Here is a 26,837-nt window from a genome sequence, read left to right on the forward strand (position 1 = left end):
TACTCATAGCTTGCTTCTCTCTGCTTCTTGGGCCAACTGCTCCCACTCACAGCTTGGTTCTCTCTTTCTGTTCTATCTGTTGTCTCTCTCTGCTTAAGCTCTCTCTCTCCTCCTCCTTGGGCAAGTTTCTCCCAGTCTGAGCTCCATGTGACCCAGGCTCCAAGTGTTAGACCTATTAGTGAGTGGGGAAGATCTTCCTATTAATATTACAGGCCCTCAGAATTGAAACCACTTCCAAATTATTCTTACAATCTAGAAAATTAGATGTCATTTTTTAAAAAATCCCTTTAACAAAATAAACTTGAAATTTTATTTTTATGCTAATACCTTTGCCAGCCTTCACTTATTATTAAAGCTGAAACTATACAATCCAGATTGAACAGGTAATGTAGACCAGAGGCTTCCATAGTGGGATCCAGGGCTCCTTGTCAGTCCCTAATGCTCTATATTGTCAGTCAAAGGATGGGAAGACAAATGGGATCAATAGGCAGTGCTGAAGCTTATCTCCAATACAGCCACTTCTGCCTTTATCCCTATAACCCCCCCTGAAACAGATTCCCCCATATGAACCTGTTATGACATCCTTATAGCAGCAATAATGAGGTATAATTAGGAAAATTCCATCACTACCCTGCCCCCAGCTCATCCCCCTGCCTCTAAGATTATCTTGCAGCAGATACCCCTTGGAAACTGGACTCCCATTTTGTTTCTTTTTCCTCTCTTTAGTTTCTCCCCTCTCCAATCTATTCTTGACACAGCTGCCAAAGTAATTTTCTGAAAACTCAGGTCAGACCATGTTTCTCCCCTACTTAATATATTCTAGTGGCTCCCTGTTGACTCAGTATCAAATATTATTTCATCTGCTCATCTTTAATTTACAGTTTTGTGTCAGTTTTATGATGTATATAAGTACATCGATATAACTTACACATAAGTATGCATATTTGGGCATACATGCTCAAACTGATAGCAGTGACTTCATATGCAGTTCAGAAAATACAACTTTTGGATAAAAGCACCTCCACTTAAATTAGTCTTTTAAGCTGTAAATGCAAAATTAAATAATCAAATACTAAATTAGCATACTAATTTAGGGTCAAATAGGTTCCATTTAGAAGTAATAAATCATAATTTAGGATTATATAGCACTTCAAAACATTATATAATCATTTCATCACCACAGCCCTTTGAAGAAATTAATATAACTAAAATTGTCCACATTTGTGACTGAAAAAACATGTTTGACTACATGTTCAAGGCACTGCTTATTTTAAAGATTTGTGAGCTTTGCTTTTCCTAATTTATCTTTATTAACGAATCACAAAGGAAAAATACAAAAACTTTCTGCTGCTTTTTCAAGATGAGTACATACCTTTTTTGATGTCACTTTGTCAATTTTTTAAAAACATCCACCAAACATAGTAAAGTAGATTCACAGAATCTTACTAGTGGAAGGGACCTGATCCAGTCCAGCACTCTTCCTTGTTCATGATTCTTTTCTGGAAGTCTCAAAAACTCCCTGTCAAGAAAGGCTGTTATTTTTTAGCGTAGTGAGAGACATTATGATTATAACTTCATGGATTCCGCTTGGAAACAAAGACCTACTTTTGAACTGCGGCCCAGATATTTGCCTGCTGTGTGGTCTCAAGCACGTCACTTCAACTGTTACTGCCTTAGTTTCCTCATCTGCAATAAAGGTTTCATACTTGCACTGCCCAGCCCACCGGGTTGTTTGAAGAAAATCTGTGAATTTTCAAGTGCTTACTAAAAGTGACTTATCACTGTTATTCTTGGTCCTTTTTGAATAATCTCCAGAGTTGGGGAATTTGTTGCATTTCATGGCAGCCTATGGTTGGACTGATTTGTTAGAAAACTCTTGCTTATATTATGTTGTAAGCTAGACCTCTATAACTTTTACTTACCTGTTGGTTCAACTTTTTTAGAATTATACAGTTCAAGATTGATTTTGTGTTTATAGTGATGTTACATTGGGGAAATTTTTAATAAAGTACTTTCTTATCTATATACATTATCTTGTTGTTTTGTAATCTCCCATTTTTAGTACAAAGTGTTCAGGTGGTAAGAATTTTGATTTTTTTCAGGACATAATTTGAGAGCTATATCCAGCAACCTATTTGTCGTCTTCTAGCTGAATAAAATGTTTCTTACATCTAGACAGTATTGTCATGCTTATTTGGAAATGTGTTTTTTCCAAAACAGAAAGTTTGAAAATGCTAAAAATGAGCTAAGACACAATCCTCAAACTGGTGTGGAGGTAACCTGGGTTTCTCATGAGCATTGCCAATGTAATTAAAGCTGTGGTAGGTTCAGCCAAGCAGGAAAGGTATTGAGTATAGATCTGGTGACTACGTCAGTAAATCAGTAAGCATTTTTAAGCATTCCATATTTGTCAGACACAGGACTAGTAAATGAGATGAAGTAGGAACAGTTCCTAGTAGAGATAGAGAGAGGTATATATGTTTTTTTAAAAATAAATACAAGGTAATTTGGTTAGGGAAGCACAGGGCCGGGGGATGGGGGGGTACAAAGGGGCATGTCCAAGAACGGCTTCAATTAGATGGTAGAATTCCTGCTGAGTTTGAAGGAAACTAGGAATACTAAGAGGCAGTGATGAAGTGGAAGTGTATAAGGGACAGTCTGTGCAAAGTTATGGAAGTGAAAAATGGGGCCTCCTGTGAGAATGCCAGTGTGGCTGGATTGTAAACTCTGTGAAGAAGAGTCCTGTGTAATAAGGCTGGAAAGGTATACTGGAGCCAAGTAATGATGACATCTGATCCTGGAGTTAAGAGGATCCCCTTCCATTTATTGCATAGAGGTGTAACAGCCTAGCTAAATTCAGAGGAACTCATGAACCTCAGGTCACAAAGATTTTATTCCAAGAAGAGAGGTCAGAGTAGGTGTGGCAGAGTTGTGCTTTACAAGTGGAGGTAATTCCCATATTAATAGGAAGAGGTAACTTGGTGAAATAGATAGAGCACTGACTGAATTCAGAGTTTCTAGATTGAAATTCCACCTTGAAAGCTTATTATTTTATCTGTGTGACTGTGGGCAAATCACTTAACTCTCTGGCAGCCTGTTAGTTCCCTAATCTGTAAAATGAAGGAGTTGTACTACCTGGCATCAGAGACCTCTTCCAGCTCTAGATCTATTAGTACTTCATCTGTCATCACTCTATTTTAGTAAATAAAGCTTGAAAAAAGGATTCTCAGAGCATTGAACTGTTAGTGAAATAAAAGTAAAGTAGAATGGGAAATGTGTGCTGCCCACCTGAACCAAGCATTTGATTTTTATACCTAAGTATTTATAGATTTTGTTTGAAAACTATTATAAATTTTCTTTTGCTTTGAAATAATTTGTTTCTGTTTTTCTCTTTTCCTCTTCTTGCCAAGAAGGAGTCAGTCACTGTCAGCATAAAGTTAAGAAAGCCAAGCGCTTTCTTCCTTTGGTCTTCTGTTCCCATGAGCCTCCACCTACGGGTATTGCACTAATATTTGCAAGGGCTGTATTAATAATGAAAACTCTTAAATAAACAAACCTTGTTGCTGTTTGTTTATAAGTTTGCTCCAAACATTGCTACAAGAACAGTAGTATTCAGTAGTTGCTTATGCGCTGCCCACTGTCTTAAGAACTGAGCCATAGAAGCTATGCCTCACAATCTTCCTGGCTGCTGTTGACTAGGAGTTTTGATTTTGTTTTTATTTAAATGCATGTTAATGCAAAAGGTACTTTTGGAGCTTCATTTGTGTAATCCCAGGATTTCCTTAGAAAACTGCATTTTTTCATTCATGATTCCCTAAACAGCATGCAGATAAATGAAATAGAATGGTTTACACTGATTTCCAGTAGACTGCTTTTCATTCTTTCTAAGGAATATAAAGGGTAAAATAGACAAATCTATTGTTATCTTGCAGTTTTGTGGACTAGTGAAGATTATTTATAATAGCTGGTGCATGAATCTCACCAAGCAGTATTCATTTTAACTGCAATTTCTGCTTGTAAGCAGGGCTTAAAGTGCTAGTCTCTGAAGAGGTTATCCTATGAGGTGTGGCCAGCTGCCAGGGTACCCTGTTTTGAATATCAATGATTCATTTGAATAGGAATCCTGTGGATTTATTTTTGTTGGTTATTATTTAAACCACACTTTAATGAATAGTCCACTTGTTTCCAATCTTAAAAGTAGTAAATCAGCAAAAGAAGAATTAATCCCATTGAAGAAGAGGTAGATCTGAAACATCAAACTATGGAAAGCTTTCAGGGTCATTTTATTTTGTAGTTGAAGGATTGATTTAAATTTAACACCGCTGCTGCATAATGTTGCATAATAATCTAAACTCAAGTGGTCCAGTCAGCGTATGTTCCCAAATTGCTAGAATAAATATCACTTACTTTGTGATCTAAAGATTACTGTTTCTGCATAGAAGTAGGGGATTAAGATGGAAGTGGAAACAGGGATTTGTTTTAAGATAGTTAATTGCTATACTCAATTTCATATCTCTTGAGCTAGTCATTTTTAAAAAGCTGGCATTTTCTACTCTTGATTTACTTGTGTTTTAATAGTATATTTTTCCCTTTCTTTCCTTTTCTCTTTCCTGCTACCCCTTCCTTCCCTGTTTTTCCCCTCTCCCTCTCTGTATCTTTCTCTCTGCATGCTACCTGGATCTGCAGATGAAATTAGTGGGGACGGTAATATGAATTTTCACATTTGTGTTATTAATATGGCTTATAAACTTTACTAATGCATTTCAGAGGTCATCTTAAAGCCAGAGCAAAGGTCTTAAAGGCAGAATATGTTTCAACCAGCACAAACAAAATACTGTCTTCAACAATGAACCTTTTTTTTTTTTTTTTAAATAAAGATTGGGGCTTTAAGAAAGGAAGGCTTGCCACAGAATCATTTATAGCAGTGATTTCTGTTGTATCTCAGTAAGAAATCTGAGGTTCCTATATTTGCACTGAGGTTCTAGGATTTGAAGATTTTTACAAATCCCTCGTTTAAATGTTTAAAGCGTATCACTGGGAAGTTTTTATTTCTGTTTTAAATTAGAAAAATATTTTATGAATAGAATTTATACCATAGGTCAGAGTAAGATTCTTACCCTTTAGATTCCTAATGGCTTATGGATATTGGAGAAAAGCCTGAGAAGAGAAACATGAAAAGACAATTAAGTATGGGATACAGTATTAAGAGCTCAGGCCTCAGAGTTGGCTTTCAGATCTTTTCTCTGTCACTTAGTAGGAAAGTGACTCTGGGCAAATCATTTAACCTCTTTGAGACTCAATTGACTCATTTGTAAAAACTGGTCTGATTGTACCTTGCATCAATATAAAAGAAGCCCTTTGTTATCCATACTAAAATGGATTGCTTGTGGGTACATCTTCTATGAGTACTGAGCTCACTTATTCCACATAATCTCATCTTATGTAATTTCTGTCCCTTTCTTTCCTTATTTTTGCATGTAGGAACCACTCAAATCACTGGAGCCTTTTCTCTTAATTGTTTTATTATTTTATGAGGTGGACTGGCTGTTTCTAAGCAGTGAAGTGTTATATAAGTGCAGTCAATACTAATAACACATTTATTATATTATTGGACTCCATAACACTAGACTAACAGTAACAAATACCAAAAAATGAAAATACTAAACCCTATCTATGAAAAAATGAGAAACAATTACTCTTCAAAATGAGACATCATTTTTAGAGTAGCATGTCACTTTTCTCATCTGATAACCTGCCATTTTAGTGGTCTAGTTACAATGTAAATTTGAAAGTTTAAAATTTGTAAATTTTAATTAAATGGAAAGAGGAAAGATATTCCTCTTCATTCTTCTTTAAAGGACTATCGCATATTGAAAAATTTTACTAACATTGGTGTGGTGTGATAAAGCATGGGGGTCTCGAGCAATATATGAGGGTTGTACTTAAGTCAATTGATATGTAAGAATGTTAAGTGATATGGCTGTGGGGGAAAAAAATGAGTCTTTTTTTATTTAATTCAAAGGTTCTTAAACTTTGTTGTGTCCTGAACCCCTTTGGCAATCTGGTGAAACCCATGAATCCTTTTTTATGTTTGTTTGTTTTTTAATTCATAATTAAATGCACTGTTAAACTTTAGTTAGAGATTATTGAAAATAAAGGTGAAATTTTGTTTTCCCGTCCAAGCTAATGAACCTACTGGTATAGTTTTAGGTTCCCAATAAGTAATAAAATCATCACCATTATTGTCATCTGTCCTCTGTGTAAATGTATAATTGATTCAAGTATCCATCTACACAAAATTTAACTTAAGAAAAGCACCATTTTTCTGTGCATGCTTGAAAATTTTTTAAATTGATGCCAAAAACTATAACTTTCAAGTTGAAACAATTTTGTTATTACAAAATGTTTCTGTGTTGAAATTTAATGCTGTTTGAAGACTGATAGATAAGACAAATAATAAGATAGATAAGATAAGATAGATAATTAGTGCCTCTTTTATAAAACTTAGAGAAGTTTTTATGCTCTTCTACTTCTTTCTAATTTTATTCCAAGTTTTAGTTTAGTCATAGGAGCTACACCTAAAAGGGACTCAGTTGCTATCTAGTCATAGTGTCATAGAGCTAAATCTAGTAGAGACTTCATAAGCCACCCACCCAGTCTAACCCTTTCCTTTTACAGATGAGAAACTAAGACTCAGAAAGTTAAGATCCTTACCCAAGATCATACAAGTAGTAAGAATCAGAAGAGAAACCTGAACTCAAGTCCTCAGATTCCAGTGCCCTTTCCATTCTACCACCCTCTGTCTCCTGTAGGTACATTAGTTTAAGTGTTATTATTATCCCCACTTTAAGAAGGCTGAGACTTGGAGCGACTTAACCCAAGGTCACACAAGTAGTAAGCCGTTTCTAGAAGTTTTCCTGATTGCTGGTACAATGGTCATTCCACTCTATAGTGCCTCCTCCTGTCATTAAAGAGATGTTTTTTTATAGTGAAATGCCAATATTGGTTTCAAAGTTATTAGATTGGACATGTTACTGACAATAATGGGCATCTGGGTGGCACAGTAGGTGCATACTGGGCCTGGAGTTAGGAAGACTCATCTTCCTGCGTTCAGATCTGTCCTCAAACACTTATTAGCTCTATGACTCTGGGCAAGTCAGACATAATTGAAAAATGACTGGATAACAGCTGACAATAATAATTCATGTTTCTATAACACTTTAAGATTTACAAAGTGTTTTCTTCACATTCTTGTGAGGTAAGTTATATAAGTATTGTTGTCATTTTTCAAATGAGGAAACAGCCTTAGAGAGCTAAAATTACTTGCCCATGATCATACTGTAACTAGATATTGGTTCCCTGGGTATATTGTCTAAACAGACTAATCAACTGAAAGGTGACTAATATTGAATGTCAAAGTGATAGAGGCATTTTATACATGTACCACATTAAACTTTTAGTTGTCGCATTTCTGTCCCTGCTGAATTTGTTAATTGTATTGAAATAAATGAAGCTGGGTATCTAAATGTTTTTCCAGTTAGAATTACACAATTTTCCATCTCAGCCTAATATATGTTAACCATCTTGTTTTCACTCTCATAATTTTAGGGGAGAGTATCAACAGTTAGGGACTTAATTTGGTTACTGTAGAAAACACTCGTTAGTCAAAATGTAGACACACACACATGCATGCACGCACACACACGCACCAGGATTCACCAGCTATTGGAAAGCTACTGTTTGTTGTGATTTTGTAGTGTAGAATTATGGAAAGAGGACTAAATTAGCAGATAAAAGACTTGGATTCCACGTCTACATTCACCACTAATTTGCAGGGTGATTTTAGACAGCTTCTTTAAATCTGTTAGGCCAGAGGTGTTAGACAAATCACAGCCTGTCATTTGCCACCTAAACCAGGTTAAAATGTAATTAAGAAATAAAAATACAATAAAATGTAGTGTTCCGAGTCACTATGTGGCCTTCAGAGATCCTTTTGGTTTAGTGGGGCTTGGTTTCTGTTTGAGTCTGATAACTCTGCTTTAGGTAGCCTTAGCCACCTCATCTATAAAATGAGGGAGTGGACAAGATTTCCAAGGTGCCTTTCTCTATAAATCCCCAGTTCCTTACAATTCCAAAATCCCACAATCCCTCAACTGAAAAAGCCCTTTGCTGGATGTAAGTTGTACTGTTGTTGATTCTGAAGGTTCTCCTGTAATTTATCTACTTGGCTCAAGATTCAAGTCTCAAACTAAGATCTACATTGCATAAAACTATCAAAGATTCATAAACAACTGGTAAAATAGTCTAAAGGATAGAGCAATGTTAACTCCTGCCATCCTAGATGAATCAAGATTAAGCACATATATTCAGTCTCTTTTTCTGTATGTTATTTTTAAATTGATTTTCATTTTGATCTCTATTAGACTGGTGTTGTGCTTCATCACAGACACCCCTCATTGGCAGGGAGCGGGGAGTCAATGAAATGATTATCATATAAATGTATCATTCTACCAGTGTTGGTTTTGGCTTTATAGGTTGACTTTAAGCCTGTCAATGTAGAGAATAAGGGATGAATTCCAATAAAGTAGAATTTACTGACTGTAAATTTACTGATTAATCCCATTATCTTCTTTACTAAACAAGGTCTCTTCTTCATTTAAACATTTATTCTAGGAAGGACTCTAATTGTCCCTATTCACTGTTTTGCTTTAATTTTGTTGTTCACTCATTTCAGTTGTGACTAACTTCCCATGACATCATTTGGGTTTTATGTTTTGTTTTGGTTTTTTGGCAAAAATACTGCAATGGTTGGCCGCCTCCTTCTCTGGCTCATTTTACCAATGAGGAAACTGATGCAAAAAAGGTTAAACCCAGGGTCACGTAGCTGGAAAGTATCCTAGGCCAGATTTGAACTCAGGAAGATGAGTCTTCCTGACTCCAGACTAGGCACTATCCACTGCACCACATAGCTGCCATTATTGCAGTCCTGTAATTTGATCACTAACACAGACTTTTAAAATAGACATAAGGGGAAGGAATTATTATTCTTCACATTTTTGAAGAATAGAACAAGAGAAAATAAACTTGAATGGCAGAATCAGGGTTTTAAATTAGCCGTGAATTTAGTACTGCATTTGGAGTCAGAGGAACCATGTAAAAGAATTGAGCACTAAATGTTAAGAGTCCAAGTCAGTCAAGAGACTAGAATTTAAGCACTTGTTGTATGCCAGACACTGTACTAACTACTGAGGACACAATAAAAGGTAGTCCCACCTTTCAAGGAGGTCACAATCTCATGGCAACAACATGCCGACAACTGTGTACAAACAAGCTAAATTCAGGACAAATGGAGATAATCAACAAAAGGAAGGCACTAGAATTAAGAGAGATTGAAAAAAGTGGGGGGGGAGGGAATCCTACCTTCTCTAGAAAGTAGGATTTTATCTGAGATTCAAAAAATTCAAGGAAGCCAGAAGACAGAGATGAGAAGAGAAAGCATGCAGGCATTAGGGACAACTAGTAAAAATGCCCAGAGTCTGATGTGCTGGCTTTAACTGTCTTTGATGGTTTAAAAAAAGAGTTTTATAAAAATCTTTGCAGATCCTTTTCATCTCTTCTTTTTTTCTTATCTTCCTTTCAGTTTCATCTTTGTATGACTTTGCTTAGTTAGGTCCCTTATTAAACTTTTGAAAAAGATGTTTGACCCTCCATGATTTATCTATTCCATGAGATGATAATTATTAATAATCTTACACCATCCTACTCTGTAAGATTTTATATATGGGCTTTTATTTGAAGCTTGTTTTGCCATTGATTGCCATAACTTTCCACTTGGCAGGTAAGTCAAGTGTTTGCTAAGCCATTGAGCTCTTTTAGTCTCTTCATTACAGTGGTTGATCAGTTCAACTTTCTTTTGAAATTATTAATATTGTTGGTGTCTTCCATCTGCATCACATTCTTGTCAGTAATTTAGTTAGGTATGGTTTTACTTGTTTTAATTATATAAATATCTTTCTTATAACTTTGTACTCAGCACTTAGCATAGTGCCTGGCAGATAGGTGCTTAGTAAATGATTTTTGATTCATTAACTTTAGACACTCTGGTAGTATGTCTACTAGATCACTGGACAGGTATCTTACATTCAGAGTCCCAGAAGCTTAGCTTAAAGTTTGTAGATTAACACTTTCTTCCACCCTCACTGCCAAAGTCAGAAGGAGTTGCACAGGACTAAGGGTTATTTTATGTTTTTGTTTGTATCATTAGTTGTCATGGCCAGATACTTCATTACCAAGTAGCCAGCTTACTGCTGATGAACCTCTCCATTATTAGGTAGACTGGTGTCTATTCAGCATACCTACTGGGTCACAAGGATCTTCCAGCATGGTAGAATCTCCCTGAGCATGTACTCTGCTAGAATATATTCTCTGATATACAAAAAGTATTATAAGAAGTTAATGCCCCAAAGATTGTTTGTGAGTGTTTTTGATAGTCATTTAATATGATAATAATCAGAGAAGGTTAGTCAAGAGTTAGAAAGGACTTCTAAAGCTATCTTCTACAATCTGTAAGAGTAAGAATCCTTTCTATATCATCCCCCAAAATTGTTTATACGTAGCAGGCAGGAAAATGCAGAGTGAATTTTCACAGAATGAGGCTTACTCATTATATCTTTATACCTTGATCCATATAATTTCCACATGTGTTAGAAATTTTACTCTGTTGATTGTGACTTTGCAGGACTGTTTTTGTTTTTCATTTGAATTTTCTTAATAAAAGCAAAATCATTTTCTTCTGAAGTGCATCCATCCTTTTTCTGATGACTTAAATAGTGGAAAACCAAATACCTCCTGAGGCAGCCTATTCTACTTTTGGATAGCTCTTCCTGTTAGTTAAGTTTTTCCTTATATCAGTCCTAAATATGCCCCTTTGGCACTGTCTATTTCTTCTTCCTAGTTCTACCCTCTGCAGCCAAGCCAACTAAGTTTCCTTACTAAATTTGATAGCATTTAATAATGCCGCAAAACAGGTATAAGGGTAAACATTTCCTTTACCCCATCTTCATGCATTAAACTCTCAAAACCCTTCACCATCCTACTTACCTCTCTCTGGATATTCTATATCTTATCAGTTACCTTTCCAAAATGCAGCACCCAGAACTGAGAAAACAATCACAGGTCCTTTGAAGTATTGCAGAGAAATATAATAGAAAATTATTTCTGCTTTCACTGAAAGTATTTTCTTGAGCAATAGTTTCCTGTGCTCCCAGACGTAACTTAACACTTCATTGTAGATTATTTTCTCTTTTGATATTGATATTTTCTCCTGTCATTTAGTAAAAAAATTAACTGGGACTCTTATTAATGAATCACTCAGTTATAACTGGAAATACAGAGAATCACATCCATATATTTATATGCGCATATATTGTGTAGGTGTGTATGTATAGATATATGTATATATCCACCCATGTATGTGTGTGTGCGTGTGTGTGTATGTATATATATATATACATATATATATATGCATATGTGTGTATAAAATGTATGTACAACAATCCCACACTATGTCTGTTCTTGGCCAAGCAAGCTAAAAAAATCAGCTAAATCAGCTCAACCAATCCCCTAAGTTTAGCCTGCAGTTGGGTTCCCTATGTATAAGAGACTAGACCAGTGTTATAGAAATATGGGGGTTTTTGTTGTTGCTGTTTTTAATTTTAATTTTCACTTCCAAATTCTCTCCCTCCACCTCCTCCCTGCCCATTGAGACGACAAGAAATAGGATACACATTATTCATTTGAAGTCATGTAAAACATATTTACACATTATCTATGTCATTAAAAAAAGTAAGAAAAATAAAGAGAAAAAAGTATGCTTCAGTATGCACTCAGAGTCCATCAGTTTTCTCTCTGGATGTTGATAGCATTTTTCATCAAGAGTTCTTTGGAATTATCATGGATCATTGTATTGATCATAGTTTGTAAACCTTTCACACTTAATTCTTGTTAAAATATTGCTATTACTGTATATATTTCTCTGATTCTGCTCACTTCACTCTGCATGAGTTCATATACGTCTTCCCAGGTTTTTTCTAAAATCATTCTGCTCATCATTTTTCGTAGCAGAATAATATTCCATCACCATCATGTACCATAATTTATTTAACCAGTTCTCGATTGATATTTCCAATTCTTTGACAGAGTTGTGATTTTTTAAAATTAGATACAGAATAGGTATACACAGTAAAACAGATGTTGCCCTATTTGTAATTATAGTCATTCAGAAATTCCCAGTTGATGTCATAAGGAACCCATAAAGTATGTGTTACAGAGGAGTAAGAATTCTCTAATTTATGTATATTGGTTACTCTGAATCATATAGAGGCCTCTAACCTTTCCTTTCAAAGGACTTTCCCCATTATTTCTCTTCTTTTCTCCACTGATAAACAATTCTGTGTACTGTACCATGGTGGACAGTGATGTTAGCTTTTTTTTCCATGAATGACTCAAACATGAGCAAATATTGAGCCACATTTTTAAGTGCATTTCACCAGAGTGCAACAAAGCAGGAGACTTGGACAAATTATTTCCTGTTTTTTACTTCTAATTTTATAAGTTTAAATTTCTTCTCATTCTGAATGTTTGATTTCTTGCTTGTAGAAACAGATGACTACGCTGAGATTATAGATGAAGAAGATACTTATACAATGCCCTCAAGTAAGTAACTGAATTTTTAAACTTTTCTTTTGCCTCTATTTTTTTACTTATTTAGATTTCACAGATATTAAGTCAGATTTAAGTTTTATATAACATATTCAAGTGGAAAATTATTTTAGTCCTTTTTTGGAATTTAAGAAAGTTATCCTTTTCAATTTCAGGAATTTTGTATAATCTAACATTTGCCAAGTACCACTTCTCAAATAATAAAGGCCAAAGTCTGCAATTACACTGAGTAAAATATCTTGCCTTTTCACTCAGGATCACAGAGCCTATATTTAAGTTATTGGATTTCCCCTTGTATATTCAAAATAGAGGACCATTGGAAGTGCCATTATTTTTGAAATTTCAACTTCAGAATTAAATTAACTGAATAATTAAATCTAAGAGACATTCAGCACACACAAAAATTAAAATTAATAACCTTCATAATGCAGTCTCAGGCTAAGTAGAAACATCCTCCTTTTAAGTATAGTGAAGTATGATCCTTGCACTTAAGAATATAGTGAATAAACTATTTTTTTCTCTTAAGGTGACAATCTGTAACAATAGTTCCTGTCCTTTGTTGACAATACACCAGTTCCCTGATTTTATACTAAATGTACCCTTCAATTTTATTTCCTTAAAAACAGACTCACCTCCAAAAGAGGTTTCCCTCCACTGCTTTCAAGAAAATGAATTCTAAGAAATTGATATCGTAAATTTTTTGATATGGCTTTGATAGACATTTTAAAAAATAATGTTTCAAATAAACTCCTGCTTCTGTATATTTTCCAAGGCCCTATAATCAGAATTTACTGTGGACATCTAATAAGCAGCTATTGCTGAAAAAGAATAGTAGAGTTGATTCTGATGGAAAAGGTCATAAAATTATCCGGCACTCTAGATCATGCACACTGATTCTTCTGTCTGTCAGTTAACATTTTAAATTTTTAGTAGAGGCTGGAGGGAGAGAACCTAGAGGCAAGAGTGTAATTTGACTATTTTGCTTAATTTTCACAGTTCTTATCAATACCTCGTTTTGAATAGAGGTTATTAAGATTGAAGACTATTTGTATATTCTGAAATTTTGTGATTCTGGTCTGTCTTCCCATAAATCCTTCATAGAACATCTACCCAACCACTTTGAACATTTCTTCTATGTCTGCCTCCATTTCATGGAGGCCATATGTCATGGTACATGCCTGTAATCCCTATTGCTCTGGGAACCTGTAGTTGGTAGATCTCTTGAGTTCAGAGATTCTGAGCTGCCATAAGGCTAAAGTTGATTTGATGTCCATACTATGTCCAGCACTAAAGCATAGTGCAGGGGATGGGGAATATGGCACACAGGGCTATCTAACTGTGATAGTGGAGAACCATCCCAGATCTGAAAAAAGAAACTATGTAAGCTTCTACACTTAATTAGCATTAGGATCTGGCCCATGTGTGGCCACTGTCCTTCATTCCAGGCAAGACAGGAAGATAAAATGTTGTCTCACCCTTCCTCACACTTGCCCCTCCCTCAATTCCTGGATACTGGTGTGATGTTTAGAGTCTAAACTTTAGACCATCTTTGAAGGAATCTTATTTTCCCTTTTCTTTCCTTAGAACCAATCATACAAGATATGATATAAGCATATATTATTTAGAATTCCTTTATGTATGTCCATCGGTTGGCTAATTTCCATCAAGTACCAAGAGTTTGGTACTAAAGGTTAAAGTATATTATTTCCATAGTGGGAACTGACCAGTTAAAAATGTTTTACTCTATCAAGGCATTTTTTTCCCTGAAATTTAATAGCTAATTTTATTTTTTTAAGTTAAAAATTAATATATGGATTTAGCACAATATCTAGTTTCAAAATGATGTTTTATTAAAATTGGTGACCTAATTTTTTAAGCTTCCATTGGTTTTTTTTAATTCTTTTTTATATTTGAGCTTGATAAAAACAAATGAACATTTTCATATACAAGGAAGCACAGAAAAAGGGTAACACATATGAATCTTCAAATCTCTAGTGTATTCAATTTATTTTCTTTTTAAAAATTGCCTTGTTTTTTTCAAAACTACCCTGCTTGTCTCTATCTCTCTTCGAACCTTCTTCTGTTTTCTTTTTGCTTAATTAATATTCTTTTTCTTCTATCACCTTTAGACTCTACCAATTCTGTTCTCCCAATTTTTAAAAATTCTCCTTTGTAGCAAATTAACAGAGCTTAACACAAAAGCTTTAGGTGTGTTCCATCACTTCTCTGTCAAGAAGAGGGAAGCATGTCTCATCATCTGTCTCTTAGTATCCTGTTAAATCATTGTGTTGGTTAGGGTCCTTAAGTCTTCAAAAATTGCTTTTCTTTATACTGTTATAGTCATTATAGAAATCGTTTCCCTGGTTCTACTCACTTCACGCAAGTCCTCCTAGATTTCTCTGAATCTGTCCCTTTCATCATTTCTTATAATATAATAAAATTCCATTTCATACACAACGTATAATTTATTCAGCCATTTCCCAATTGATGGTGACTGTTCATTTGCAGTTATTGTTATAACAAAAAGTGTTGCTATGAATATTTTTGTACAGATGGGTCCTGTCTCTCATTCTTTGATCTCTTTGGGGTTGTATTACTAGTTGTAGTATCACTGGGTCAGAGTGTATGAGTGATATAGTGATATGGAGGGGGTGCTTATATAGTTTCAAAAAGCTCTGTAGAAGCTCATGTTGTTTTATGAAGACGTTCTGTACCTACATGTACATTTTTGTTTCACTTGGTAAGTTTTGCATTTTAATGTTATCTCAAGATACTTCATATGAGTAACCATTGTTAAGATAAGCTTTCCACATTTCTTGTTATTAATTTAATTAATAATAGATATTTCTAAGCAAGGTCTTCAATTTTTTTCTCTCTTAATTGCGCTACAGAAAGCTATGGAATAGATGAAGGTAACAGGATTCCCTTAAAATAATTGTGTTTGCCTGCATTTGCAACCTGTGGAGTGACATGGGATGTTCCTATTTACAACTCTATTTTACTTTCAAATTTTTATGTTCATTGGTTTAATTACACAGTTAAATCAATGGATTTACAAAGAGCTAAAATTATTTTAAAGAGGAAAATATGTTATTTCTTAAAATACAAATTCTATTTCAAATTATTTCCCTAGATGATAGTATATAATGGTAGGAATAAGTCCTAAGATAGTTTAAAAATCTATTTTTTCCATTCATAATAGTATTTAGACTGATGGGAGGAGATATCCACATTTAGATATACATATTGAGATACATTTAAGTTGTTTTCTTAAGTGAAATAAATTGTATTTAAATTACTAAATTGGATTTACTGACTGATTTGTTCTATACCTAACAGCTACTAAATCATTTTTAACACTTAAGTTTCAGTTTCTTTGCCAATTCGAAGTAAATATCTATTCTGTTTATGCAAACAGATTGTAAACCTTAATTGTTCATTCATCTCATTTTAGAACTGATTTTTAGAAACAGCCTCTTTAAAATTCTTTTAGTTCAACAGATAATGTAGAGATATGACATCATAAAGTGGAAACCTCTTAAACTTTCAAAATGTAAGAGTTGCATTATATATTTCTATTAGAATGATGAACTTCCCTCTCTTTTTATAATATAGATCCTTTAGGTAAATCTTATATCTGCAAGACATATATGTCAATAGCAACACTAATATTCATTGACCATCAAAATTTATATTTGTATCAGCAACTGAGAAATTATAATTTGACATATGTTTTTCTGTGATTTATTTACTATTGCCCATTTAGGGGTGAGCTTGGCCATCTCTAAAGTCTCTTCCACCTTTGGGATTCTCTGAGTATTTGAAATCAGATAAATTTTTAAAGTTCCTGATGAGAATCCTTAAATCTAATTCATTTTTATGGCACTGTCACCACGAAATGTTTCTTTCCAACTGATTTTGCATCAGAACATTTTCCTTTCAAACTATGTTTAAGAGTATTCCACGATATATAAAACATTTCCATAGATTGGTGTGCCACAGATTAAAATTTTATATATTACATCAAAATAAGATATTTCAATTATTAGTCTTTCCACACCTGAAATGATGTTGTTAAATACTTTGTCACTTATGGATTGTCTTTTACAGCCAGGGATTATGAGATACAAAGAGAAAGGATAGAACTTGGACGCTGTATTGGAGAAGGCCAGTTTGGAGATGTACATCAAGGAGTTTACATGAGTCCAGTAAGTCCCTTAGCACTTTCAACAAGTTTCCTGGCTTAAACCACTAGCTAGTTTTTGTGATCTTGGATGTCTTGTGTCATCATTGTCTTTTGTTTTATTATCTATGAAATGACATGGCTATATGGATGATCTTAAAGCTCCCTCCCAGCTCTAAGTCAAGTCTAGAAGTAAAATCAACAAGCATTTTTAAGTGCTTGCTATGTTCTAAAAACTATGCTAGGGGATACCAAGAAAAGCAGGTCCCTGCTTTCAAGGAGCTCATAGTCTAAAGGAGACAACATGCAAATAGCCAAGTACAAACATAGTATATACAGGGTAAATTCAAACTAATCTCAAAGGAAAGGCAGTAAGATTGAAGAGGATAGGGAAAAGCTTCCTGCAAAAGGTGGCTGAAGCTTGAAGAAAGCCAGAGTTGTCAAGAGGCAAAGATGAAGAAAAAGAGAAAATTCCAGGCATAGGGCATAGTCAGCGAAAATGCCTAGTTCTGCTGTATGTATGGCAATGTTTTTTTTTTCTTTTCTTATTTTGTATTTGTTTTAATATTTAAGTTAATAATATATTTCTTTTTTTATTGTGTACTTAAGCTTTGGTATTTAAGTTTAAAATAAATTAATTAAAAGAAAGAAAGAAAATTCCCAGAGTCAGGAGATTGAGTGTCTTAGCTAATGTTACTAGATTGAATAGTATGTGAAGAATAGGCAAGGTGTAAGAAGATTGGAAGGTTAGGAAGGGGCCAGGTTTTGAAGAGCTTTGAAAGCCAGAGGATTTCATATTTGATTCTGAAGATGATAGGTACCCACTGGAGTTTATTAAGTAAAGAGGATTGACATGTCATACCTGTACTTAGGAAGATCAGTTTGACAGCTCAGCGGGAGAATGGACTGGAGTATGGAGATAACTTGAGCCTAATTAGAAAAACCAATAAACTGTTGCAGTAGTTCAGGTTAGAGGTGATGAGGGGCCTGCACCAGGGTGGTGGTAGTGTCATAAGGGGAAAAAGTACATATGCCAGAGATGTTTCCAAGATAGAAACAACAGGACTTGGATACTCACTTGATATAAGAAATAATAAGAAACTTAGGAAGAAGAGATGGTTTGAGGAGGTAAAATAATAAGCTCAGTTTTGGACATGGTGATTTTCTATAATTCTAGGAAAACAGAAGTTAATGTCTTATAAATTTTATTATATAAATAATGCCAAGTTTGAGTGTCAGAGGTTTAAGTCTCTTAAGTATATCTTACTACATTAGGCTTTTCTAGGAATGTTTTTGTTTTGTCTTGGTGATATTTTAGAGGGGTAAAATTTGTTATCATATCTTGCCCTACTGTTACATTTAGAAGTACAAGTAATGCCAGCAAGGCTTGAGTTTAATCTGTGGTTTTCTAGGAAATCTGACGTGCCCTTTTCTCAGTCTTAATCCTTCTTGACCACTGCAGCATATGAAACTGTTAGTCACCCCCACTCCTTCAAACATTTCTAAGTGCTTTCTGCATACCAAGCATTGGGGATTCAGACGAAAACAAACCAGTCAGCCTTTGCCTTCAGGACCTTGAGTTGTAGTGAGAGGGAATTCTGGATTCCCCCTTCCATTAGTTTCTGAGCTGCTACACTCTCCTGGTTTGTTTGGTTTTTTTCCCCAACCTCTCTAACTTTTCCTTCAAAGTCACTAACTGGTTTTTCTTCCTGACTCCTTAAACTGGAGATTCCCCTAGGTTCCGTCTTCGGCCTTCTCTTCTTTCTCCATGATTTGTCCTTTGGTGTTTTCATTCAGGCACACACTTCCAAGTGTCACCTCTATTCCCTCAGACCCCACTGGATATAGCCTTAGGAATAGCTGCAATCCCAAGCCCACTGACTCTGGCTTCCAGCATAGGCTCCATGGCCATCAGTTAAGGGAGCAGTCATTGTGAAGAAGAGGCCCACTTTTTTTGCCACCAGTACTGACCACTTGCCACCATTGTGCGTGTGAGCTCAAGAACCCTGACAGATCTCTCCAGACCACTGGACCTGTTCCTAGCCTAGCCTCCACTGCCATCATCTCAGGAAGCAATCCCTGTGGAGAGGCAACATAGCTATTTCTATACATGCTAGAACCCTAGCTTTTTCAGTAACTGTTGCTCCTAAAGGCCTAGAAAATAAAAGTTTTCACAAAGTCCTTGTCATTGTCACTTGGTTCAACATCAGAAACTGTTATGTTTATCAGTAAACATGACATTACAGAATATGCATCAATATTTCTTTTCACCAATCCTGTAAGGATCATGAGTGAGACCTTTTTATTTGACTTGCAACTAAAACCTATAGAGGGTATTCCAAAAGTCTTAGTTCAGTTTTGAGCTACTTAAACTATTAAAGCTTTTGCTTTTAGGACACCCCATATATATTGTCTCTTTATTAGAACATAGACTTCTTTTTTTCTTTCTTTTAAATGGTATTTCATTTTTTCCAATTACATGTAAAAACAATTTTTAACATTTTTATATAAAATTTTTGTTTCAACTTTTTCTGTCCCCTATTTTCCCCCTTCCTAACGTGTTAAGCAATTTTATATAGGTTATATATTTGCGAATATATTTTCATATTAGTCAAGAACATGAACTTCTTGAAAGCAGAGACTATCTTACTTTGCGATTGGTATTCCCCGGTACTTAGCCACAGTGCTTTTTTGCATGTAGTAAGTGCTTAAAATATGTGTTCATCCTCTCATTTATCTGAAACTCTTGACTTCTTTCCCAACATCCAACCCAGCATCTCCAGTGAGCCCCAGGCCCTCTATTCCTGCATATTCTATCACTGCTTTTAAATCAACCTATCCAAAACCAAACTTTTTGTCTTATCCTCTAAATTTATTCCTCCCTCTGATTTTGTTATTTCTCCTTGGCTCCTTCCAGTCTGCCATGTTTATATTTGATTCTTGCTATTACTTCTCCTCCCATATCTAATCTGTTGCCACATCTTAAGGACTGTACCTTCAAAATAATTCTCATCTGCCTGTGTTCCTAATCCCACCACTGTAGTACAGTCCCTCATTACCACTTGCCTAAACTTGTACATCATCCTAACTGCTACGCCACCTCTGTCCATTCCCATTCCACAACATTGCCAAATGAATCTTCCTCATGTCATTTCATGACAAAATCCTGCAATTGTTTCTACTTACCCACCAAAAAAAAGTTCAGAAACCTGATATTTAGATTCCTCCACAGCGTAGCACCCCCCTTCTTAAAAGCAGTATCTTATATTATTTTTTTCCATGTATTTACCCTAAAGGCATTTAAACCAGGCAGCTTGCTGTTCCCTGTGTCTGAATGTGGCCACTCTTTTCCCTCTTCTCTACCTTCACTTTTAACAGATATTTTTTTTTCTAAAGGCAAGTCTTTTTAAAAGCAAATCACTTTTCCTTTCTAGAAGTCAAGCACAAATAAAAATGGATCCCTGAGCCGCAGACCACCAATTAACATTACTTGTGTTGTCTTATATTTTATGTATTTTGTTAAGCCTTTCTCAATTGCATTTTAATCTGGTTCTGTCATTTGTGGCCCAGGAATTTGATCCCTCAGCACTATAGAACCCAATTGCTTCATTTGTAAAATGTTGGGGTTAGACTAAATGTATTGCAAGCTTCCTTAAAGTCCTAAGTCTATGAACTCTCAAAATTATTTTTTCTCATTAGGTTTTTTCATATACTTTTGTTTATACTTCTTCCTGGCACTCAGAAGATGTTGTTGTATTATGTATTACTTATATTTTATATCTTTTTACTAGAGAGTAGATTCCTCACAAGCAATGATCATGTCTGATTAAACTTTCATGTATTTTCTTTATGTGTTCTTTCTTTGGATAATCCATCTCCCAGGAGGCCCATTTATTCCTTCTGTGCATATAACACTTAAATCTATATATCATCCCTTAATTTCTTCTCTGAACCCTAGTTTCTATTTGTCTGTTAGACTCCTCCACCTAGCTACTCCTGCTGCACCTAAAACTCAACATGTACTAAACTGATCTTATCACTTCCCAAGCTTAACTCTTTTCTGAATTTCTCTGTTTCTTTTCATGATGGCACCACTTTCCTAGTCACCCCTTCATGAAGGTGTTCGGTCCACAGGTGTTACACATTGCATTTTTAAAAAACTTTTTCAGTGTAGCAGTCAGTTGTGATGATTTTTTTCTCTTTAAAAAGGACTATTTGTTATATGGAATAACTTTCCAAGAGGGAGAGATAGAAAGCAGCTGGGGAATAACTTATGATCAGTAAAATGGAAGGCATCCATAAAAACCTCTCTTAAAAATAAAATGTGAGTTTAGGCTTTGGTTTTCTGGACCATGGCTCCAGATTTAGGAGTGACAGGCTCCTGGTCAGGGATGAAGTACACATAATGAAGACAGTCAGCTAGCAAGTATTGAGTGCTTTCTGTGTGCTACACCCTATGCTACACACTGAGGATACAAAGAAAGACCAAAAAACAGTCTTTTCTCTCAAAGAGTTCATAACCTAGTGGAAAACTAAGAATGTATTTGAAAAACTAATTGATTGTAACTTTAAAACAAATCAATCAGCAAACTAGTTAGCAAAGGTAGGCTCCAAGCATGCAAACCTCAACACACTATATAAACATCAGCTGTCATTATCATTATCATAATGATGAAGAAACCCAGCCATCCTAACATCTATGAGATCATATTTTCTCAACAAAAATCAAAACAGTTGATAAATTTTTAGTTTATCCTCATGGTAAAATTTAATCTTTCAAAAGGCAGAAGAAATGATGAGGTATACTACTATTGTAAGTTTCATTCTTAAAACAAGGAGGAACTTCCTTCTACAGTAGAAATGATAAGTATCTTATGAGGAAGAAACTATTTCATCTTAATATTTAAGATAAAAGAAAAGAAACTTGGGCATCTTCCATTATGCACCCAAAATTTTGAGAAGCTGAATTTCAAAGGGTTTGGAGGGAAGATTGGTCTGATTCTTTTGTCTAAAATTCTTAAAGAAAAATTTTCTGAAGAGAGATGAGAAACTCTCAAGAATGAAATTTTCAAGAAGCTAGCAGAAACAACTATTTAGAGGATAAGAGAGGTGTATAAACAGATGGGAACAAACAATTCAGATGTTTTAAAAGTCACGTTCAGAAAATAGAAGCAAAGGCAGGTAGGCAAGATAATTTTTTTTTTTTAAAGCAGCATCTTCCTGTAAATAATCTTATTAGGAGTGCTAGAGCCCAGAATGAGCTGAGTCTGGCAGTGAATAGGAAGGACAGCAAAAAGTTCTTTTTTACTTATGTTGTAGGCAAGGAGAAAATCAAAGAAGACATAGGGCTGCTGCTTGGGAAAGAAGGAGCACTTAGGAGAGATGAGGGGGAAGAGACAAAATACTCAACTCTTTTCTGTTTTCTTAGCAGAAATAGTGTTTAAACTATGGAGGACAGAATAAAAAGGTTACTGTAGAATTACCTCACTATTAATGAGGATATAGTAAGAGAGGACCTACCTATGTTTTGTCAATCAGTCAATACACATTTAAGACTCTACCTAAGTGCCAAGCTCTGTGCTATTCACGGAGGGTTACAAAGATTATTTTCAAATCCCTTCCCTCAAGAACTTTACATTCATTGGCTTAATAACATTTAGACATGTAGATAGACACATAACAGGGATAGAGACACATACAAAGAGATAAGAGGTTTGGTGATAGGAGGGGATTGGAGTCAGGCACCAGTATAGAAAATCAGAAAAAGCATAAGAGAGAAAATTGTGGAAGTGTCTCCACCAAACTATATACCATAGAGAAATTTTACAGTGTAGGAAGAATTTCATCTAAGGAGAGAGAAAACCCAATAAAGGAGAGTCAGTAGTAAAGTCAATGGTCTGAGATGTCCATAGATAAGTGCCCAAAATTTGGATAGCAAGTAACATTAAGTAAAAGACCTAAATCAAGGAAGCAAGTTGGGATGAAATCTAAGAGTGAAATGTGACTGAGTATACTGTAATGCAAAGAAGGAAGATAGGTAAAAGAAGGGATGAAATAGCATAGATAAATACGTAGTTAGAGCATTTTTTACTGTGTGCCAGGCACTAGGCTAAACACTGAAGACAAAAATACAAGAAAGCAAAACATTCTTTACTCTCAAAGGTACAATTAATAGATGGGTGCTGAGGTGAGGAAGGGATAAATGACCCTCCAAGAGGCAGAGTGAGCAGCCCACAAGTGACACGGAGGCCTGGACCTCCAGCAAGATAAAGAAAATCTTATCTATCAGGACCAAGGGATCCAGAAGTTACTTGAGACCAGGGTTCTGGTGGAAGGGTATGAGGTTGATGTCCAGAGAACAAGTAGCATTAGTAAAGAGAGAAGCAGGAAAGTATAGTGTATAGAGCACTGAAATCAGAGTCCAGAAAACTTGTATTTGACTCTTACCTCAGGTATCTCTAAGTAAGTCACTTAATCTCTGCCTGCCTCGGTTTCATCATCTATAAAATTAGAAGAACAGCACTTCAGTGTTGTTCTGAAGACCAAATGAGATATTTATATGTATAACGTGCAAATATGTAAAACACATTGCAAACTTTAAAGCAAGGTATGTATATATATATATATATATATATATATATATATATATATATATATATATATATATATACATAAAAAACATAAATATTAGATATAGCTAAGTTCCAATTAGTGTAAATAATGAATCCCAAGGAGCTTGCATTATTCAAACTGGTACTGTTCAAAGTAGTAGTATAGTAATTGGTTCCATTTTAATGGAAATAAGCATTGTTAATTTGAATAATGCAACCATTTCATGGAATTCATGAATTCCCTCATCAGGACCTACCTGTTGTTATTTTTAAGAGATGATTCACAGGGTGAGTGACAAAAGGAATATATTGGGAAAATGAAGATGAAGAAAAAACTAAAGATGTAAGTAAAAACAAGGTAAAAAGATAAAAATAATGACTTTCATTTGAGCCCCCATCTCAGTTTTCCCCTAGGAACATCAGAATTCAACTGATCTCATTCCATGTAAAAGCCCTTACTTCCCATGCAAGCACTCAAGCTAACAAAACATCAAATAAAGACAGGTTTTATTTCACTCCCTCCTTCCTTCTGCCTCACTGAGTCTCTCTCTTAAGATATAGTCCAAGCAGCGTCTTCTGCATGAAGCCTTGATCACCCAAGTGTTATTGCCTTCCCTACTAAACAACTTTGTATTTCACTACCTTGTACATATTTATGCTTAATATGTTTTTGTGTAAACTGGCCTCCTTTAGAATTTAAGTCCTTGTAAATAGAGACTGTTAGCATTCTTTTTTATCCATAATGCTACCCTAGAGCATATTAGACACTTAATAAATGCTTTTTGATTATATGATTAATACTTGTGAGGAAAAAAATGTATTCAAAAGGTCTTTGCAACTATAAAGGATTATATAGCTGAGTTATTGGCATTGTTATTATAATTATGATTAAATGGGCAAAAGAATCCATGGTAAGTAAGCAGTGACTCATATAGACAGCTAAGGCATGACCATAAGGTACCCTTTTCCCCTAAGTTTCACTTGCAACCAACAGGGTGAGCAATCAACATGTTTCACAATTGCTTTTTCCTCCTGATTGAAGTGCCATATTTAAAATGTTATCCCAAGTATACACCAAAGTGATGTTATAGGCAGTACTTAGTAAGTTATAAAATTTGAACTATTTTCTCAACACTAGTGATGGGTAAATAATACTTTCCTTTTTTTCACTTGATATCTACAATGAAAACTAACTGTGTGTAGCCTGTGGTTTTTAAGCCAAGTTTCCTTCTTTGTGCATCTAACTGTTCTAGAAAAGACTCCATCCCATGGCCTTGTGAATAGCATATTCACTGTTCTGATCCGAGCATGACTTTTAAGAGGTGTACCTGTAAACTGGAATACATCCAGAGGAGGAGGATCAAAACCACCAGCATACAAGAGTTGGTTGAAAGAACTAAGGATGGTTAGCCTAAAAAAGAGATGAGAGAAAGCATATGGTCGCTGTCTTTATGTATCTCAAGAATTGCCATGTGTAAAAGAGATTATTATGAAAAGGAGGGCCTTTACTCACTTAGAGAGGAGGACATTAGGAGTGTTATGTTGGTGAATGGTGATAAATAAGCAAAAAAACACCCACAACTTTCTGTGGAAATGCACTGAAGAAAACAAAGTGCAAAAGGAGATACAAACAAAAGAGCAATCTTATTACCCCCTTCTTAAATTTAAATATATGTTATTCCTTTAAAATAGGTAAACTGTATGTAACAGCTTCACAAGCTTATTTGTGTATCAGAATGTACGTGTTTGTGGAAGGTCATAGTAAATTAAAGCAAGATAACATTTTTCTGGGGAAAAGAGAGTAGAATTCTTCTGCTTAGCTCCCAGAAGACAGGTCAAGGACCAATGGGTGGAAATTATAGGGAAGTAGGGACACTGGGTGTCAGCCCAGTGCAAGGAGAACTTGGTAACATCAATAACCATTCAGAAAAGGACTCGGTTGTCTCATGTGGCAGCGAGCACTTCAGATGAAAGTGTGCAAGCATAAGCTGAATGTTTACCTCAATGCAGAAATCACTAAGTGGCCTCCAAAGCCCGTTTCAATTCTTCAATAAATCAATAAGATGAAAATATAACTGTGATTCTAACTCTATTAGTTTTCACATAGCAAAGTAATTTATACATATACACATAAGTAACAGAAAACCTCTGTGTTTTTATGTATTTTCCTCAGGAGAATCCAGCAATGGCAGTTGCAATTAAAACATGTAAAAACTGTACCTCAGACAGTGTGAGAGAAAAATTTCTACAAGAAGCCTGTAAGTTTTTTTTATTTCCACTTAATTTTTTTAATAAAATCAAAAGAGCTCATTTTATTGATTAGATTAAAGGTCATATTTTTTGAAAGGTGGAAAATGTTTTTCAAACATTTGGGAATTTGATAAACCTGAGTCATGTAGTTATTTGAGAGAAAGAAGAAGGAGGAAACCACACAATAATTAGTTGTATCAACCTCCATTTTTAAAGTTTCATCTTTAAAGCTTTGATAAGCTCCCTTGGACAAAAAGACTTCACTAGTTTTCACCTTGCTCAGTGAATAGCTACACTGGTACAAGCATGTGATTGCTGATTTTTCCAGCTAAATTAAGATGTATGTGGTATGTGAAGTAAATAGAGGTTCACCTTCAGAGAAGCCAGGGGAGAAGTAATTTAATTTCCCTGTGTATGTTGGTATGCTACAGAGCTAATGATTCCTGTATTGGAGTGAGTATTTAAGAATTTTATAAGTATTTTAAAACTTGCTATAAAAGATTGAGACACACTGGTTGTAAGACTGTGAGGTTTGGTATGATGCAAGAATATGGGCAGTTTAAGATAGAGCAGCACATGACATTTGCAGTCTAAATTGAAATTAAATTTCATGTTTTTGAGGTCATTTACATAATCTTAATTATTTTATATGAGGTTTTTATTGGCAGAATAAACAATCATAGAATATATGTGAGTTTGGAGCTCTTTTTAATTAAAAGGTTGTATTGGAAAATTGTACTGTCTTTACTAAGGTACTTGTTAGAAGAGTTTGGGGTATAGATAGGTTTGCTTTTTTCCCTCCTTGATAGTCATTTTTGTTTTTGCCTTCTATATTTGTCTAGAGTCTCACAGCCAGTAAGTGTCTGGAGGCAAGTTTTGACCTCAGACCTTCTTGACTCCAGGTCCAGCCCCCTATCCACTGTGTCACTGAGCTGCAAGGAGAATTTAGAGCCAGATTTTTGAAGGCCTTGTATGCCAATCTAAGGAATGTCAGATGTTTTAAAAACACAGAATAGAATAATGGTTCAGAATAGTGAAATAAATAACAATAAAGGAGAACACATTTTGCATTT

General features: G+C 35.0%; 1 protein-coding gene across 19 annotated transcripts in view; it reads left to right on the plus strand.

Moving 5' to 3' along the window:
- Positions 1 to 26,837, plus strand: part of PTK2 (protein tyrosine kinase 2) — a 418,748-nt gene that overhangs the window by 277,461 nt on the left and 114,450 nt on the right. For 16 of the 19 annotated variants that reach the window (XM_072602962.1, XM_072602958.1, XM_072602967.1 and 13 more), the window contains 4 exons: positions 12,658 to 12,714; positions 15,612 to 15,632; positions 16,831 to 16,928; positions 25,688 to 25,772. In XM_072602962.1, coding sequence (XP_072459063.1) covers positions 12,658 to 12,714; positions 15,612 to 15,632; positions 16,831 to 16,928; positions 25,688 to 25,772 — 261 coding nt within the window. Of the gene's footprint in view, positions 1 to 3,413; positions 3,498 to 4,686; positions 4,705 to 12,657; positions 12,715 to 15,611; positions 15,633 to 16,830; positions 16,929 to 25,687; positions 25,773 to 26,837 lie in introns of all 19 variants that reach the window. The other 3 variants (XM_072602961.1, XM_072602973.1, XM_072602979.1) reach the window with 2 other exon arrangements.

Source organism: Notamacropus eugenii, chromosome 4 (genome assembly GCF_028372415.1).
Source record: "Notamacropus eugenii isolate mMacEug1 chromosome 4, mMacEug1.pri_v2, whole genome shotgun sequence".
Lineage (NCBI taxonomy): Eukaryota > Metazoa > Chordata > Mammalia > Diprotodontia > Macropodidae > Notamacropus > Notamacropus eugenii.